Source organism: Hyperolius riggenbachi, chromosome 5 (genome assembly GCF_040937935.1).
Source record: "Hyperolius riggenbachi isolate aHypRig1 chromosome 5, aHypRig1.pri, whole genome shotgun sequence".
NCBI classification, from domain to species: Eukaryota; Metazoa; Chordata; class Amphibia; order Anura; family Hyperoliidae; genus Hyperolius; species Hyperolius riggenbachi.
Window position 1 is genome coordinate 255,846,405 of NC_090650.1, and position 16,038 is coordinate 255,862,442.

General features: G+C 42.8%; 1 protein-coding gene across 1 annotated transcript in view; it reads left to right on the forward strand.

Moving 5' to 3' along the window:
* EXOC2 (exocyst complex component 2) overlaps positions 1-16,038 on the forward strand; it is a 290,595-nt gene that overhangs the window by 223,720 nt on the left and 50,837 nt on the right. The window contains exon 22 of the mRNA XM_068236811.1: positions 5,441-5,582. Within this exon, the coding sequence (XP_068092912.1) occupies positions 5,441-5,582 (142 nt within the window). The remainder of the gene's footprint in view (positions 1-5,440; positions 5,583-16,038) is intronic.

A 16,038-nucleotide genomic window follows, 5' to 3' on the forward strand; every position in this document is an offset into this window, starting at 1 on the left:
AAAAGTAAAAATCGCAGGAGCAATCAAATAGCACCAAAAGAAAGCTTTATTAGTGACAAGAAAAGGAGCCAAAATTCATTTAGGTGGTAGGTTGTATGAGCGAGCAATAAACCGTGAAAGCTGCAGTGGTCTGAATGGAAAAAAAGTGCCTGCTCCTTAAGGGGTAGAAAGACTGTGGTCCTCAAGTGGTTAATCAGCTGTCTGGAATCTTTTATTAACCTTACAAATCTGATTAGTCCTGTACAAAAGATAATGACAAGTTGAAATCCAGAATCCATCTCCATCAGTTGCCAGAAACTTAATTCATCAAATAGTGATTACTGCTTATATCTGTTCGACACTTATTATTGATATCTCTGAGTGTCTAAATTACCTACTAAAGTCTATATAATCTAGATGATTCTCAGTTATAATGTCTGAGGATGCCAAAGAAGGTTTCTGGTACACTGATGCCAACCCTTTATACATTCTAGGCCTTTATTTTCTGAGCTAACCATTGAATTTAGGTCTCCCATAACAGTCAGGTGGTCTTTTCAAAAACACTCTTCAGGTTGGTTGAGGCTTTCTTAGAAGGCTTCCTTTAGTGGATTGTCAGCTACTTCTTTGGGTGCAGAACTACAGTATAGACATATCTAACATCATATATTTTGCTTTGATGTGCTATCAACAGCCTCTCATTAAAGCTTCTCTTTGCTTTTCTATTTGACCGTATCGTGACTTAATATCTGCATTCCACATTTCATCTGATTATTTTTTTTCCACCCAAGTGGAAAAAGATGAAGTGAAGTCCTTCTGTTTAATTTTCTTATTCTCCTGAGATTCTTAATTACAATTACACCCAGCTGGTAGGACTGTATTGTGTGGCTGTTTTTTTCTGTGGTGTAGTAGTAAGCCAGAACTCACTATACTGCCTTCCTGTTAAATTTCAACCTATGGTCTAGTCTTTAGTGTCAGCAGATTGACTTCAAGATCATGATCTTCAAAGAAAAAATAGAATAGATGAAATCTTAGTCCTTTTTGGTAACCATTAAGTTATAGATGGGATTTTTTTTTTAATTTTCAGAGAATAAAATATCAGTACATGCACCTTTCATTTTTCTTCTGGTTGATAAAATGTGTTTTTGATAACAATTCAGTATCCCGTAACCCGATATATATGTTTTTCCAGAAATGTGCTTTATATTTGTCTGTATTCATTTTCAGAATGCACATTTACAGCTAAACTGCTAAAATTCTAGATATGCTTAACTTCAGTTTCAGTTAAGGATTTTTTTTATATACAAGTCAGACTTGTAGGGAAGGTTTATTATAGTTTCTATATATTCTGATTCTTTTTTTCTGAATACATTTTGTTTGTAGTTCTTGGTATATTGTTCTTAAAGCGAACCATAAAGTAACAATAACTCTTAAAAATCTTTGATTATCTTGGTGTAACACCCTCTTGTGGCTACACTGAACCACCAAATGGTAGGAGTTTCTATGCAAAAATCATGATCCATAAAATTAATTGCCCAGTACTCTCAGTGTACAAAATATAAAAATAACAAAAGTTTGCTTTTCTAAAACAGAAAGAATTTGCGATAATTCAGGTTGGAGTGAGCTTGAGATGTCTCCCAGAGCAACACTGCTGAATATATGCAAATTAACCATTGTACCTTTAGAAGCTAAACACACCTCCAGAACCGCTGGAATGCAATGATGTGTCAGCTTGTTAATTTGTACAGAGCCATAATAATCCAACATGCATACAGACTGTTTTGGATTGTTTGATCCTCATCAGTGCATGGCATGGATTAATTTTTTGGATATTTTGTGTACAAAATATGTATAAACTTTATTGCATCTTGTAATTGCACTTAAATACAGGTTTTAAATTCACCGTTCAAAGTAAGAAAGCGCAACACAGTCTGTGGAGGCAACAAATGTAAGTTCTATAAACTGAAAAAAAAAAAAAAAAAGTTGACCCACAAATTTCAACACTCATTTTTTAGTGTACAGAATAGGTACAGCCTCCACCACACCTGTTCATACAGCACACAACGTGAGTATTAACACAGCATCAGATCTCAGCAGGGCCGGTTCTAGACAGGCACATGTGAGGGAGCAGTCAGAAATGTGAAGGGGGCATCATGTGTACACATCATGATCGAGCATATTTTTTCCCCTGTGCTTATAGTATAGTAAAGTATTTTCCTTGCTGAATTGTGTTGTTAGCAGTGTCCAAAGCCAGGAGAAAGCAGAGTAAAAGAAAAACAATATCCTCCATACACAGAGAGGAAGCAGCTGCTCAATGGAACAGGCTGCAATAAGTGATGACAAGCACAGTGCCTTAAAGTGGACCTGATCTCTTGCACAGGACAGAAGGATAGCATAGAGAAATGTACCCGGAAAGTTTAGCCAGTGTAATTTCCCCTCATCTGTGTCTAATCACAAGCTGAAATTTGATCTCTCACCTGTGTTACCTGACTGCCAAGGCATATAAGCTCATTTGTAAACACAGGATGTTAACAATATCTCTGGCAGGTGATAAAGTGAACCTGAGATGGTACACTCACTGTGCCTTATTTATACTTACTTGGGGCTTCCTCCAGTCCCATGAGGACCATGGGCTCCCTCGCCATCCTCCCCAGCTATTCCGTTGTCCTGTGGTCACCTCTGATATCTTTTTCAGTCAGGGCCAATCGTGGTGATCTGCACATACCCGGCCACGAGTGTGTGTCCCGTATTGCTCCCGTGGCTTGGCCACGGTAGTGCAAACTGCACATGTGCAGAACACTGCAACTAAAGAATACATGAACCTGGGACAATGAAGTGGCCAGGGAAGACAGCGAGGGATGCCATGGTCCTCATGGGGCTGGAGGAAGCATCGGGTAAGTATAAATTAGGAAGTGAACCGTCTCAGGTACACTTTAAGCATGCAGCCACAATCAATGCTCTGTCTGACTGCAGCATAAACACAAATGCTTATTAAACATCAAGATTCGCTGACCATATATTTATATTCAAGATGATAGTGGGTAGAAAAAAGCAGGCGAGCACTACACCGCTAGTGTGTCACTGTAAGGATATCACAAACAACAATAGGAACATCCGGAGGGTTGACTAGGCAGGATAACTGTGGATCATGCGTGCGTGCTCAAAACCTAACAGCATGCTATATTATCAAAAAAGAAGAAAAAAGGAAGGAGCAGTTTGGAACTGGCATTCCACTAAAAAAGCTTTATTTTTATGGCTTTCAAATATTTAAAACGTCCTACCAGGTCTTTCAAGTGCTGCGGGGTATGGTGGGAGCAGTGTGGGGCCTGACGACCGTTTCGCTCACTGAGCGTCCTCAGAGGCTCTCTGCACGCCGCAGCATCCATTCCTGGAGTCATTTATAGGGAGATCCTCCCTTCCGCTTCCGCGCTTTCTCACCGCCGCTCGCCGAATCCCCGGCCGGCTTTATATGCTATACTTGTTGGTGTCAGTGAAATGCAAGTATACAGCATACCTTTACACATCAGATCATCCCTCTGCTGAGCCTGCACAGGACAGCCACCCAGCTCCCTTTGTCACCTGACACCAGAGTGCAGGAGATAAGCTCCTGTCAGAAGCCATCCACATCCTTCACTGATCCCTGACACAGGTAGCCCAGCAAACACCCAGCATGCATCATAGAGCAAAGGAGGAGAAACAATTAGCAGGGTAATTGCAGGAAGTAACTTTCTAGCAAACGTGTGTGGCTCTCTGATGCCTGGTGTCACTGCGATAGGTCTGTCGGGAAAAGTGAAAGATGCCTGTAATGCGGCTGCCAGCAGTGTCGTCCTTGCACAGTGTTTGATGCAGCCGATTGCTTGCCACTCACATCTGCACGTAATCCACCACAGCACCCAGCATGCCCCATTGAGGCACCACAGAACCCACTATGCCCCATCGAGGCACCCAGCATGGCATCACACAGCACCCAGCATGCATTTTTTTTGTATTAATGGAGTGGGGGACTTCATCCAACATTTTGCTGGGCAGGCCTACTTAGACTGCTGTTAAAGAGGAACCCCAGTGAAAATAACGTAATGAACAAAAGTGCTTAATTTTTACAATAATTAAGTATAAATGATTTAGTCAATGTTTGCCTATTGTAAAATCTTTCCTCTCCCTGATTTACATTCTACATTTATCATATGCCAACATTTTTACTGCTGGCAGGTGATATCAGTGGAAGTAGCTGCTGCTTGCTTGTTTGGCAGTTGGAAACAGCTGTTATTTCCCACAATGCAACAAGGCTCCCACAGTGTGATGTCAGCACCATGCTCCTGACCTCACACTGTGGGAGTGGTTTCACCACAATATCAGCCATACAGAGCCCCCTGATGATCCGTTTGAGAAAAGGTAAAGATTTCTAGTGGAAAAGGGGGTATCACCTACTGATTGGGATGTAGTTCAGTCCTTTGTTACAGTTTCTCTTTAAGTTCATGTACATTTGGCTCCACCGATGGCCACACCCACATTCTGGTGCATGGCCACAGCCATTTTTCGTCTGGAGAGCCCAAAAGTGCCCCAGATCTCTTAAGGGGCCCATACACCTAACGCTTTTCCTGCCGATATACAGCCGTTTCGATCACAGTGATCAAAACGGCTGTGAAATCGCCGCGCACACCGCTGACAGAACGAACGATTTCCATCCGAAATCGATCGTTCCCATCGATTCCCGTCGACCCATCTGTGCGGAAGATTTTTCTCGGTCGCCGGCGGGTCGGGAGTGCGTCGTTAGCGGCGTTCGAATACTCGACGACCGACGCAATACAGCAGTAATACATTACCTGCTCCAGCCGGCGCGAGACCCCTGGTCGTCTTCTCCGTTTCGGGCTCCAGAGCTACACAGAACTTCCTGTCCCGGCAGGCAGTTTAAACAGTAGAGCGCCCTCTACTCTTTAAACTTCCCCTGGACAGGAAGTTCAGTAGCCGGAGCAGAGAAGAAGACAGCGGGACATGCGCCGGCGGAGCAGGTAAAGTATGCGGGAGGGGGGGGGGGCGCGGCTGCTCTACAGATTGTGATCGGTCTCAGGCTGAAATCAATTCACAATCTGTTTGCAGTAAAATCAGATTCGATCAGAGAGGGATCTATCTGTTGGTCGAATCTGATGGCAAATCGACCAGTGTATGGCCACCTTTTGGATCTTAGCAATGCCCCTGAAATGGTTGTTTCGTTGTAAAGTACAATTACTGTTCTTAAGCCTGTCTTTCAGGTATATTACTGCATGATTTTTACTACATTTGCCAAAATCAGAATGGGGACTTAATATTGCATTTATTCTTTGAAACTTTTAGTGAAATTCCTATAAAAAAAATGAATAAAGTGATAAATGGATGAAAATGTGGAGCGCATATTAATATAAAAAAAACTGGACTATGTATTATGCAAAGCCAGTGTAATAAATAAATGATTCGTATTTCTTTTTAGGCCAGCATGGAATCACTTAAGGAGCTGGATCACCGATTATTTGAAACCTTCATTGAAATCAAAGCAGATCCAATTGTTGGATCCCTGGAACCTGGCATCTACGCTGGATACTTTGACTGGAAAGACTGCCTAACACCTACAGGTAATATAAGGTGTAAGCGGCTAGTAGATAACTCTGCCTCTAGTTTGAAATGAATGGTGATTCCATAGCTTCTAAGCCAAAATGAAAAAAAGAAAACAAATACCCCACAAGAAACTAGATACTAACCTCAGTAGAAGGAAGCCTTTGGATAGTGAAGAGGCTTTGTAGATCTTATGTTCCTTTGTTCCTGCGCTGTGACCCATTGAAAATATCTGATGATAATTTTGAATATGGTGCTTGCAGCAATACTCTCCTTCATATACGGGTGCAGATGCATTGCGCAGGGGAAAAGCACGGCCAGTGCAGTAGTATGGTCTCACTCATGCATGCTTTTCCCTATGCTCGCGCATGGAGGGGAGCGTGGCCGCAAAGAAGAGGGTTCGGGTCACAAGCAATGCGGTTCAGGAGGAGCCTTACCCTCCACAATGGGCTCAATTCACTAAGCATTACTTTATTCTGTAATGCAGAAAACAGCTGATTTTACTTAACATCTTCTCAAATTTCAATTCACTAAGGCTCTTACCACATGAAAAAATAGAATTGCCAACTAGTGAAGTAAATTATTGACTGGTGCGGTGAATACATCAATAAATGTAAATTCACAAAGATTTGACCATGCGGTAAAACAGTTAAGATGTTCAGTCGGTATTTTACCTCCAGGCTGGAGCTGCCAGTAACCAACAGCCATTCAGTAGAATTAAAAGGTAAATAAAGGAGATAGCCAATAGGAGGTGCCACACCATCCTACTACTCACTCCATTGGTACCGATGTACTGCCGAGCAGAACATCAGAATGTATATTGCCGACTTATTATTTTTTACAGAACAGCCCTTAGTGAATTGAGGTCAATGTCTAATTAGTGTTGAGATTTAATTGTTCATTGTGCAGTTCCAATGCAGCAAAGCAGCCCCAAAACATAGCCAAGCCTCCTTCATGTTCCACAGTATGAATGTCCTTTCCTTTTAAAGCAATTTTCTGTACACATAGACATGACTGATCAACTAGCTGCAGTTTTGCCTCACTTGTCAATAGATATTCTCCCAGAAACATTGTGGCTTGTCAGTACGCAAACAGTTCAGTTTGTACCTCTTAAAAGTTGTCCATTCTGTGGTTGATTTTCCTCTTGTGTCTATGAATAGGGGTTCGGGGGGGGGGGGGGTGATGTGGCCATGACATTGTATGGGTGGAGCTAACATAATGATGTAACAGTGAGGCATGAGAAAGCAGTGTTTACGCCATGATGTGGTCAGGCGAGGTTTCGCATCATGGGTGTGCAGAAACTGTGTGATGCTATTTAATAGTATACCGTAACGCCAAAGCAGCAAACATAGCCAACTATGACCATTAAATAATAAATGCAGCAACAGTTACCCCAGGCTCCAGAAAATAAACGCAATGTGGGCAAAATTCCAGCACAAAATAAATGCAATGGGCAACATGTCAGCACAAAATAACTGCAATAGGGGCAATAGTTCAGCACAAAATAAACGCAATGCGCAACATGTCAGCACAAAATAAACGCACTGCGGGCAACATGTCAGCACAAAGCAAAACGCACTGCGGGCAAACATGTCAGCACAAAATAAATGCACTGCGGGCAAACATGTCAGCACAAAATAAATGCAATGTGGGCAACACCTGGGGAAAAAAAAGCATTTACTCACCTGGCAGAAGACTCCTCTGGGGCGCATCTCCCCCGGACGATCCTCCTGCAGTCTCCCGCGCTGACAGGCAGAGCAGGGCTACGGCAAGATGGCGCCCGAAGCCCTGTACTGGAGACACAAATAGTCTCCAGTACAGGGCTTCGGCAGCCATCTTACCGTAGCCCTGCTCGCCTGCCAGCAGTGCCGGTGTCGGAACACCGGAAGACAGTAAGGAGGCTGGAGCGGGGCTGCAGGCAATGAACTGGCACGGCGTCTATAGACGGCGCTGCCAGTTCATGCAATAAAGTGATCAGAGTCCCGAGGCCGGGACGTCCCGCTGCTAAAAGCAGGACGTTTCCCGGAACCTCATGCAGCCTTGAACAGCGGACCCCGAATCCGGCACGCGTCCCGGGCAATCCGGGACGTCACGTCACTGTACTATGACGGATGGCTATAGCCCCATAGATCTTAAACTTCTTAACAACAATAGTAATAGTATTTTCTGTTAAAGTAACATTAAAGTAAACCAGAGGATCCTCCAGAGGCTTCCCCTGTCGTCCTCCACCAGGCCGTTTCAGCACTGAGACCCTGAAGCTTCATCAGAAAAAGCCAAGCTCCAATGGGGTCCGTGCTACTGCGCCGACACAGATGGCTTCTGTATTGGCAGTAGCACAAACCCTTGCTACTGTTATGCATGAGCCGTTGATAAGCCCTTGCCAACAGTTTTGCAGAGGGGACAACACTGGAATGGGCTGGTGGAGGGGGACAGGGGAAGCCTCTGAATTATCCAGAGGCTTCCCTCTATTGAGGTACGTATTCCTTTGGGGCACTTTTTTACCCCTACACTTTAAGCTACTTGTAGATTGTCTTATAGTCTTTTCCTTTAACATGCTTATCTATAATTTCCTGTCTGATCTCCTCTGACCACTCTCTCATCTCATCCATGTTCAGTGTGGGACACATGATGATGCCAGACAGCAGTGTGTGATTACTTTTCTGATTTTAAATAGGTTACATTTCTATTTGTATGATTAAAGACGACATGGTAATTGAAGAAAATGGTTTGAAAGGTTGCTGTAAACCACTTATTTACAGTCAGTTCTAGGGATGCCAACAAATATTTAAAGGTCATTTCAGAGTAGCTTTGTAAAATAAGGAATACAGTACTTTATCTCTACTCATACTTACTTTTGGCTACATGTGGCATACAGGCGGCATGCAGCTATATATATTAGGCATTGAATATGACTTTTCAGCGGGCACAGAGCACTTTTTCAATGAGGTTAAACGTTATAGATCAATCTCAGCCTAGACACAGTCTGTATTTGAAATGCAGACTAAAAATCACATTCAGTTTTTAAAAAGTCGTGTAAAATGAAGCTCCCATGATGCAATGCAATTTTTTTTTTAATTCAGGTGACATCCTCATCTAAAAAAAACCAATATACCACATATACCTGCGGATAGGCCTTCCCTTGAACAAGCCCACCCAGACTTTTGGCCTGAAAAAAATAGACTAAAAGCAATGACCTGCCGACACACCAGACCCCCCCCCCCCCCTCCCATGTGCTGATGTAGTCCCCATGAACAGTGCGTACTGGAGTATGCCGGTGGGTGCAGAGCATGTGTTTGAGATGGGAAGGCTGTGCACATCACCCACAGTATTATCTCTTGTGGATAAGCCAAACATGCACACACACTCGGTCATTTTTGGGGGTCCCCAAAAGTGGACTTATCTGAGGTGATATACGGTATATAATAATTCATCACCGTTATAAGAGTAACTGTAGTTAGAGCCATTTAAATATAAATAAAGGAGGTCATACAGTATGTGCAGGCATGATGTGCTTGCCACTTTTAGGCACCATATAAATAGCATGGCCACAAACTTTCCCTATTTTGTGTGAGGGCTGTAGGGTTTGAAGAAGTGTTTTCAGCACAACAGGACTCTTCCTTTCTGCATGACAAATTCTGTTTCAGTCACATGATGATTTATCACAGTAATTTTGTGATTTAATTTCCATTTTATTAAACTGTATGTGCTGATGTGTGATAAAACCATGATAGTGCTCACACAATGCTCCTACTGCATAACTGCTCATTTGCCAGGCCTCATGTACACTATAAATGTTGCTGTCTGCTTTTCAGCAATGTGTATGGTATGCAGTCTGCAAGAACATTGGAAACATAGTGGGGTTGATTCACTATAACAATGGTGTGCCTTATCAGAGTTAACATGCCTTATCAGAGTTAACACGCCTAACAGAGTAGCATAGTCGGCGCTATGAACTTATGCCTAATAGGCTGCCTGTCAAGTTTTTTGTCAAGTGACAGGCAGCCTATTGAGTCAATCAAAGTATAGGGATAATGTCCTGTGATTGGACCCACAGAGAGTGGAGCTCTCGTCATTGCCAGTTAGCAGGCATAAGTTCATAGTGCTCGCTATGCTACTCTGATAAGCAATGTTAACTCTGATAAGGCGTGTTAACCACTTCCCGACCGCCTAACACACAGCGGCGGCCGGGAAGTGGAGCTCGCAAGGACCAGCTCACCCACAGAGGCGGCGTTCCTTGTAAGGGCATGGGCGGAGCGATCGTGTCATCCGTGACGCGATCCTCCGCCGCCGCCTGGCTCCGCTCACCCGCCGCAACATCCTGCCGGCCATACGGAAGCGCCGGCGGGATGTTAACCCGACGATCGCCGCATACAAAGTGTATAATACACTTTGTAATGTTTACAAAGTGTATTATACAGGCTGCCTCCTGCCCTGGTGGTCCCAGTGTCCGAGGGACCACCAGGGCAGGCTGCAGCCACTCTAGTCTGCACCAAGCACACTGATTCCCCCCCCCGCCCCCTGATCGCCCACAGCACCCCTCAGACACCCCCCCTGCCCACCCCCCAGACCCATGTTTACACCCAATCACCCCCCTAATCACCCATCAATCACTCCCTGTCACTATCTGTCAACGCTATTTTTTTTATCCCCCCCCCCTGCCCCCTGCTCCCTCCTGATCACCCCCTCAGCCCCCCTCCCCCCCCCCATGTACTGTATGCATCTATCTACCCCGATCACCTGTCAATCACCCGTCAATCACCCCCTGTCACTGCCACCCATCAATCAGCCTCTACCCTGCCCCTTGCGGGCAATCTGATCACCCACCCACACCAATAGATCGCCCGCAGATCCGACATCAGATCACCACCCAAGCGCAGTGTTTACATCTATTCTCTCCTCTAAACACCCACTAATTACCCATCAATCACCCCCTATCACCACCTGTCACTGTTACCCATCAGATCAGACCCTAATCTGCCCCTTGCGGGCACCCAATCACCCGCCTACACGCTCAGATTGCCCTCAGACCCCCCCCCCTTATCAATTCGCCAGGGCATTATTTACATCTGTCCTTCCCTGTAATAACCCACTGATCACCTGTCAATCACCCATCAATCACCCCCTGTCACTGCCACCCATCAATCACCCCTAACCTGCCCCTTGCGGGCAATCTGATCACCCACCCACACCAATAGATCGCCCGCAGATCCGACATCAGATCACCTCCCAAGTGCAGTGTTTACATCTGTTCTCTCCGCCAAACACCCACTAATTACCCATCAATCACCCCCTGTCACTGCTACCCATCAGATTAGACCCCTATCTGCCCCTAGGGCACTCAATCACCCGCCCATTCCCTCAGAACGCCCTCAGACCCCAGCCCTGATCACCTCGCCAGTGCATTGCTTGCATCTATTCCCCCCTCTAATCACACCTTGAGACACCCATCAATCACCTCCTGTCACCCCCTAGCACACCTACCCATCAGATCAGGCCCTAATTTGCCCCGTGTGGGCTCCTGATCACTCGGCCAAACCCTCAGATCCCCCTCAGACCCCCTTCCGATCACCTCCCCAGTGCATTGATTGCATCTATTTTCCCCTCTAACCACCCCCTGAGACACCCATCAATCACCTCCTGTCACCCCCTAGCACTCCTATCCATCAGATCAGGCCCAATACAACCTGTCATCTAAAAGGCCACCCTGCTTATGACCGGTTCCACAAAATTCGCCCCCTCATAGACCACCTGTCATCAAAATTTTCAGATGCTTATACCCCTGAACAGTCATTTTGAGACATTTGGTTTCCAGACTACTCACGGTTTTGGGCCCGTAAAATGCCAGGGCGGTATAGGAACCCCACAAGTGACCCCTTTTTAGAAAGGAGACACCCCAAGGTATTCTGTTAGGTGTATGACGAGTTCATAGAAGATTTTATTTTTTTGTCAAAAGTTAGCGGAAATTGATTTTTATTGATTTTTTTTTTCACAAAGTGTCATTTTTCACTTGTGACAAAAAATAAAATCTTCTATGAACTCACCATACTCCTAACGGAATACCTTGGGGTGTCTTCTTTCTAAAATGGGGTCACTTGTGGGGTTCCTATACTGCCCTGACATTTTAGGGGCCCTAAACCGTGAGGAGTAGTCTACAAAACAAATGGCTCAAAATGACCTGTCAATAGGGCGTTGGGCCCCTTAGCGCACCTAGGCTGCAAAAAAGTGTCACACATGTGGTATCGCCGTACTCAGGAGAAGTAGTATAATGTGTTTTGGGGTGTATTTTTACACATACCCATGCTGGGTGGGAGAAATATCTCTGTAAATGGACAATTGTGTGTAAAAAAAATCAAAAGATTGTCCATTTACAGAGATATTTCTCCCACCCAGCATGGTTAAGTGTAAAAATACACCACAAAACACATTATACTACTTCTCCTGAGTACGGCGGTACCACATGTGTGGCACTTTTTTACACCCCAAGTGCGCTAAGGGGCCCAAAGTCCAATGAGTACCTTTAGGATTTCACAGGTCATTTTGCGACATTGTTGGTTTCAAGACTACTCCTCACGGTTTAGGGCCCCTAAAATGCCAGGGCAGTATAGGAACCCCACAAATGACCCCATTCTAAAAAAGAAGACACCCAAAGGTATTCCGTTAGGAGTATGGTGAGTTCATAGAAGATTTTATTTTTTGTCACAAGTTAGCGGAAAATGACACTTTGTGAAAAAAAAACAATTAAAATCAATTTCCACTAACTTGTGACAAAAATAAAATCTTCTATGAACTCACCATACTCCTAACGGAATACCTTGGGATGTCTTCTTTCTAAAATGGGGTCATTAGTGAGGTTCCTATACTGCCCTGGCATTTTAGGGGCCCTAAACCGTGAGGAGTAGTCTTGAAACAAAAATTACCTGTGAAATCCTAAAGGTATTTATTGGACTTTGGGCCCCTTAGCACAGTTAGGGTGCAAAAAAGTGCCACACATGTGGTATCGCCGTACTCGGGAGAAGTAGTACAATGTGTTTTGGGGTGTATTTTTACACATACCCATGCTGGGTGGGAGAAATCTCTCTGTAAATGGACAATTGTGTGTAAAAAAAATCAAAAAATTGTCATTTACAGAGATATTTCTCCCACCCAGCATGGGTATGTATAAAAATACACCTCAAAACACATTGTACTACTTCTCCTGAGTACGGCAATACCACATGTGTGGCACTTTTTTTCAGCCTAACTGCGCTAAGGGGTCCAAAGTCTAATGAGCACCTTTAGGCTTTACAGGGGTGCTTACAATTAGGCACCCCCCAAAATGCCAGGACAGTAAACACACCCCACAAATGACCCCATTTTGGAAAGTAGACACTTCAAGGTATTCAGAGAGGGGCATGGTGAGTCCGTGGCAGATTTCATTTTTTTTGTCGCAAGTTAGAAGAAATGGAAACTTTTTTTTTTTTTGTCACAAAGTGTCATTTTCCGCTTACTTGTGACAAAAAATAATATCTTCTATGAACTCACTATGCCTCTCAGTGAATACTTTTGGATGTCTTCTTTCCAAAATGGGGTCATTTGGGGGGTATTTATACTATCCTGGAATTCTAGTCCCTCATGAAACATGTCAGGGGGTCAGAAAAGTCATAGATGCTTGAAAATGGGAAAATTCACTTTTTGCACCATAGTTTGTAAATGCTATAACTTTTACCCAAACCAATAAATATAGGCTGAATGTTTTTTTTTTTCATCAAAAACATGTTTGTCCACATTTTTCGCGCTGCATGTATACAGAAATTTTACTTTATTTGAAAAATGTCAGCACAGAAAGTTAAAAAAATAATTTTTTTGCCAAAATTCATGTCTTTTTTGATGAATATAATAAAAAGTAAAAATCGCAGCAGCAATCAAATAGCACCAAAAGAAAGCTTTATTAGTGACAAGAAAAGGAGCCAAAAGTCATTTAGGTGATAGGTTGCATGAGCGACCAATAAACCGTGAAAGCTGCAGTGGTCTGAATGGAAAAAAAGTGCCTGGTCCTTAAGGGAGTTAAAGCCCAGGGTCCTCAAGTGGTTAATTCTGATAAGACGCGCTATTTGTTATAGTAAATCAACCCCAATGTTTTCTAATACCCTGTGTTCACACATGCACGTTGCATTTGTGAACATTTTTGTAACATAGCATTACATGTATTTATGTGCGTTGTGTTCAGGTCAATGCAATACAGGTCAACGAGTGATACAATTAGAACTGAAAAACGCACGCAAATGTGATTTTTATTTTTTTTTACTAATGTATATGCATAAATCCGCTTTGGGTCCTACAGGGAAAAAGCACTGTACTAATGTGGTGTTGTTGTTGTAAAGAGACCTTAACCTTTTAGCATCTTTCACTTTGGTCATATGACCCAGGTGAGGTTTGAAAATGATTTGCCAAGAACAGAAAATAATTTCTAATACAAAATCGCTAACCATCTGTCTTTGTCTGAAAAACGTACAGGCTTGTTTGTGTTTAGATTTTAATTGTGTTTTATTTGAGGTGACCTTTCAGATGTCAAAAAGGCATTTCAAACACAGGATAACAGGACGGGTGTCAAAATATTGTCTTTAAAAATGGCAAATGTTTGCAATTCCCTGCATGGGACATAAACAAACTGTACTTCACTAACCATTGAGCATTGCTTGCTAAATTTTTATATAACCCAAGTCATGTTTGCAACCTGTCACCAGCTGGCGGCAAATGCTTTTTGAAAATTGAGATTTGCTTGATCTCCTATGTTTTCCAGAGTTGGTCTAGTTTCACATTTGACTAATGCAATGCAATGACTGCAGGGCTGTAATCCTATGGTGCAGATAAGCGCTAGTGCTAGTAGTATGGAAGTCTTGTCCCACAAAGTTCCACGTTCCACTTCTCTAGTGTACAGCACACACCTATAGCTTACAGGAACAGTCTGGTCAGCTGACCTCAACCTCAGGTTCCTGTACAGAAAGGTAATTGTCTAATGAGGTCTTTTTGCTGTTTTCTTATTTTTGAGAACACTTCACCGACCTACTTAGCTGTGGTTTAGTTTACATATTGTTCCTTTATACATAACAGTAATGTAGCGGTCTTCTTAATTCCTTCAAAGTTGACCTGAACTCTTGCACAGGACAGAAGATAAACAAAGAGAAATGCACCCTGTATGTATTTAGAGAGTTTAGCCTGTTTAATTCCCCCTCATTTGTGTCTAAACACAAGTTGTAATTTGATCTCTCCCCTGTGTCACATGACTGCCATGGCAGAGATGGCAGATAAGCTCATTTGAAAGCACAGAAAAGACAGAAAACGGCAACAGGATCTGCATGGTGTGAATCCACTCAGTCCAGAGAGTTAACATTGAAGTGAAGTGATGAGATTTGCAGAGTAGTGAGATTCTTACCCAGTAGCAGTAGCTCAGTCAGAAGCAGCTTCTCTGAGCTTTCGGGCTAAACTAGTTAGGCTAGCGCGCCCAGCGCCGGCGGGGTCCTGCCATCCAACCTGCTACTGGGTAAGACTCTCACTACTCAGTGTCTCTCATCACTTCACTTTGGTTCCTGCTCCTATTCACTGCAGATGTGGTATTTCCTCTATAAAGCTTCTTATTGATACTTTGTTGCATTATATTCTTGGTGGATACGCTGTATAGGTTCGCACTGGCACTTTTTGTCTATTTTGGCCATCTTTTTGCACTAGCACTTTCAGTGGTATGCTTCACTCTAAATACTTTTTCACCTTTTTGGCATTTTTCCATGGTGTTTTCTCTTACACCAGCAACATGTGATATCTATAAATATTAACAACATTGCACAGATCTATGCATATTTTATCTGCATTTTTATTGTATTTTTCATTGTATACTTCGCTGAAAATATTTATATATATATATATATATATATATATAGATATATAGATATATATAGATATATATATATATATATATATATATATATATATATATATATATATATATATATATATATACTGTTTATATACTGTTTATGCCAATAGTATTACTAGACATTTGGCATATTTTATTATGTTGTATATTTATCTTCATAATAGGAACTATAGAGTCTTGCCTATTTATTATTAGTCTGAATACAGATTTATGGATGTCATGCAACCATGCCTTGTTTTTAACATTGTTTTTCATCATTCACATTTGATACAATAAAGAGTTTCTGAACAGTGAAGCAGTGATTCATGTTGATTTCGTCAATTATGACTTCAGAGTGTGAATTCTGTTTCTTGAGGTTGTTTGTGCATATCAAGTGACAGGCGGCCTATTGGGCCAATCAAAGTGCGGGGATAATGTCCTTTAAAGTGATTGGCCAATTAGCAGGCATGTGTACGTAGTGCTTGCTATGCTACTCTGATAAGGCACTCTATTTGTCTTTGTGAATCAAGCCCATTGTATTGTGTGTACCTAGGATAACTTTACTAAATTAATGAATCGGAATAACT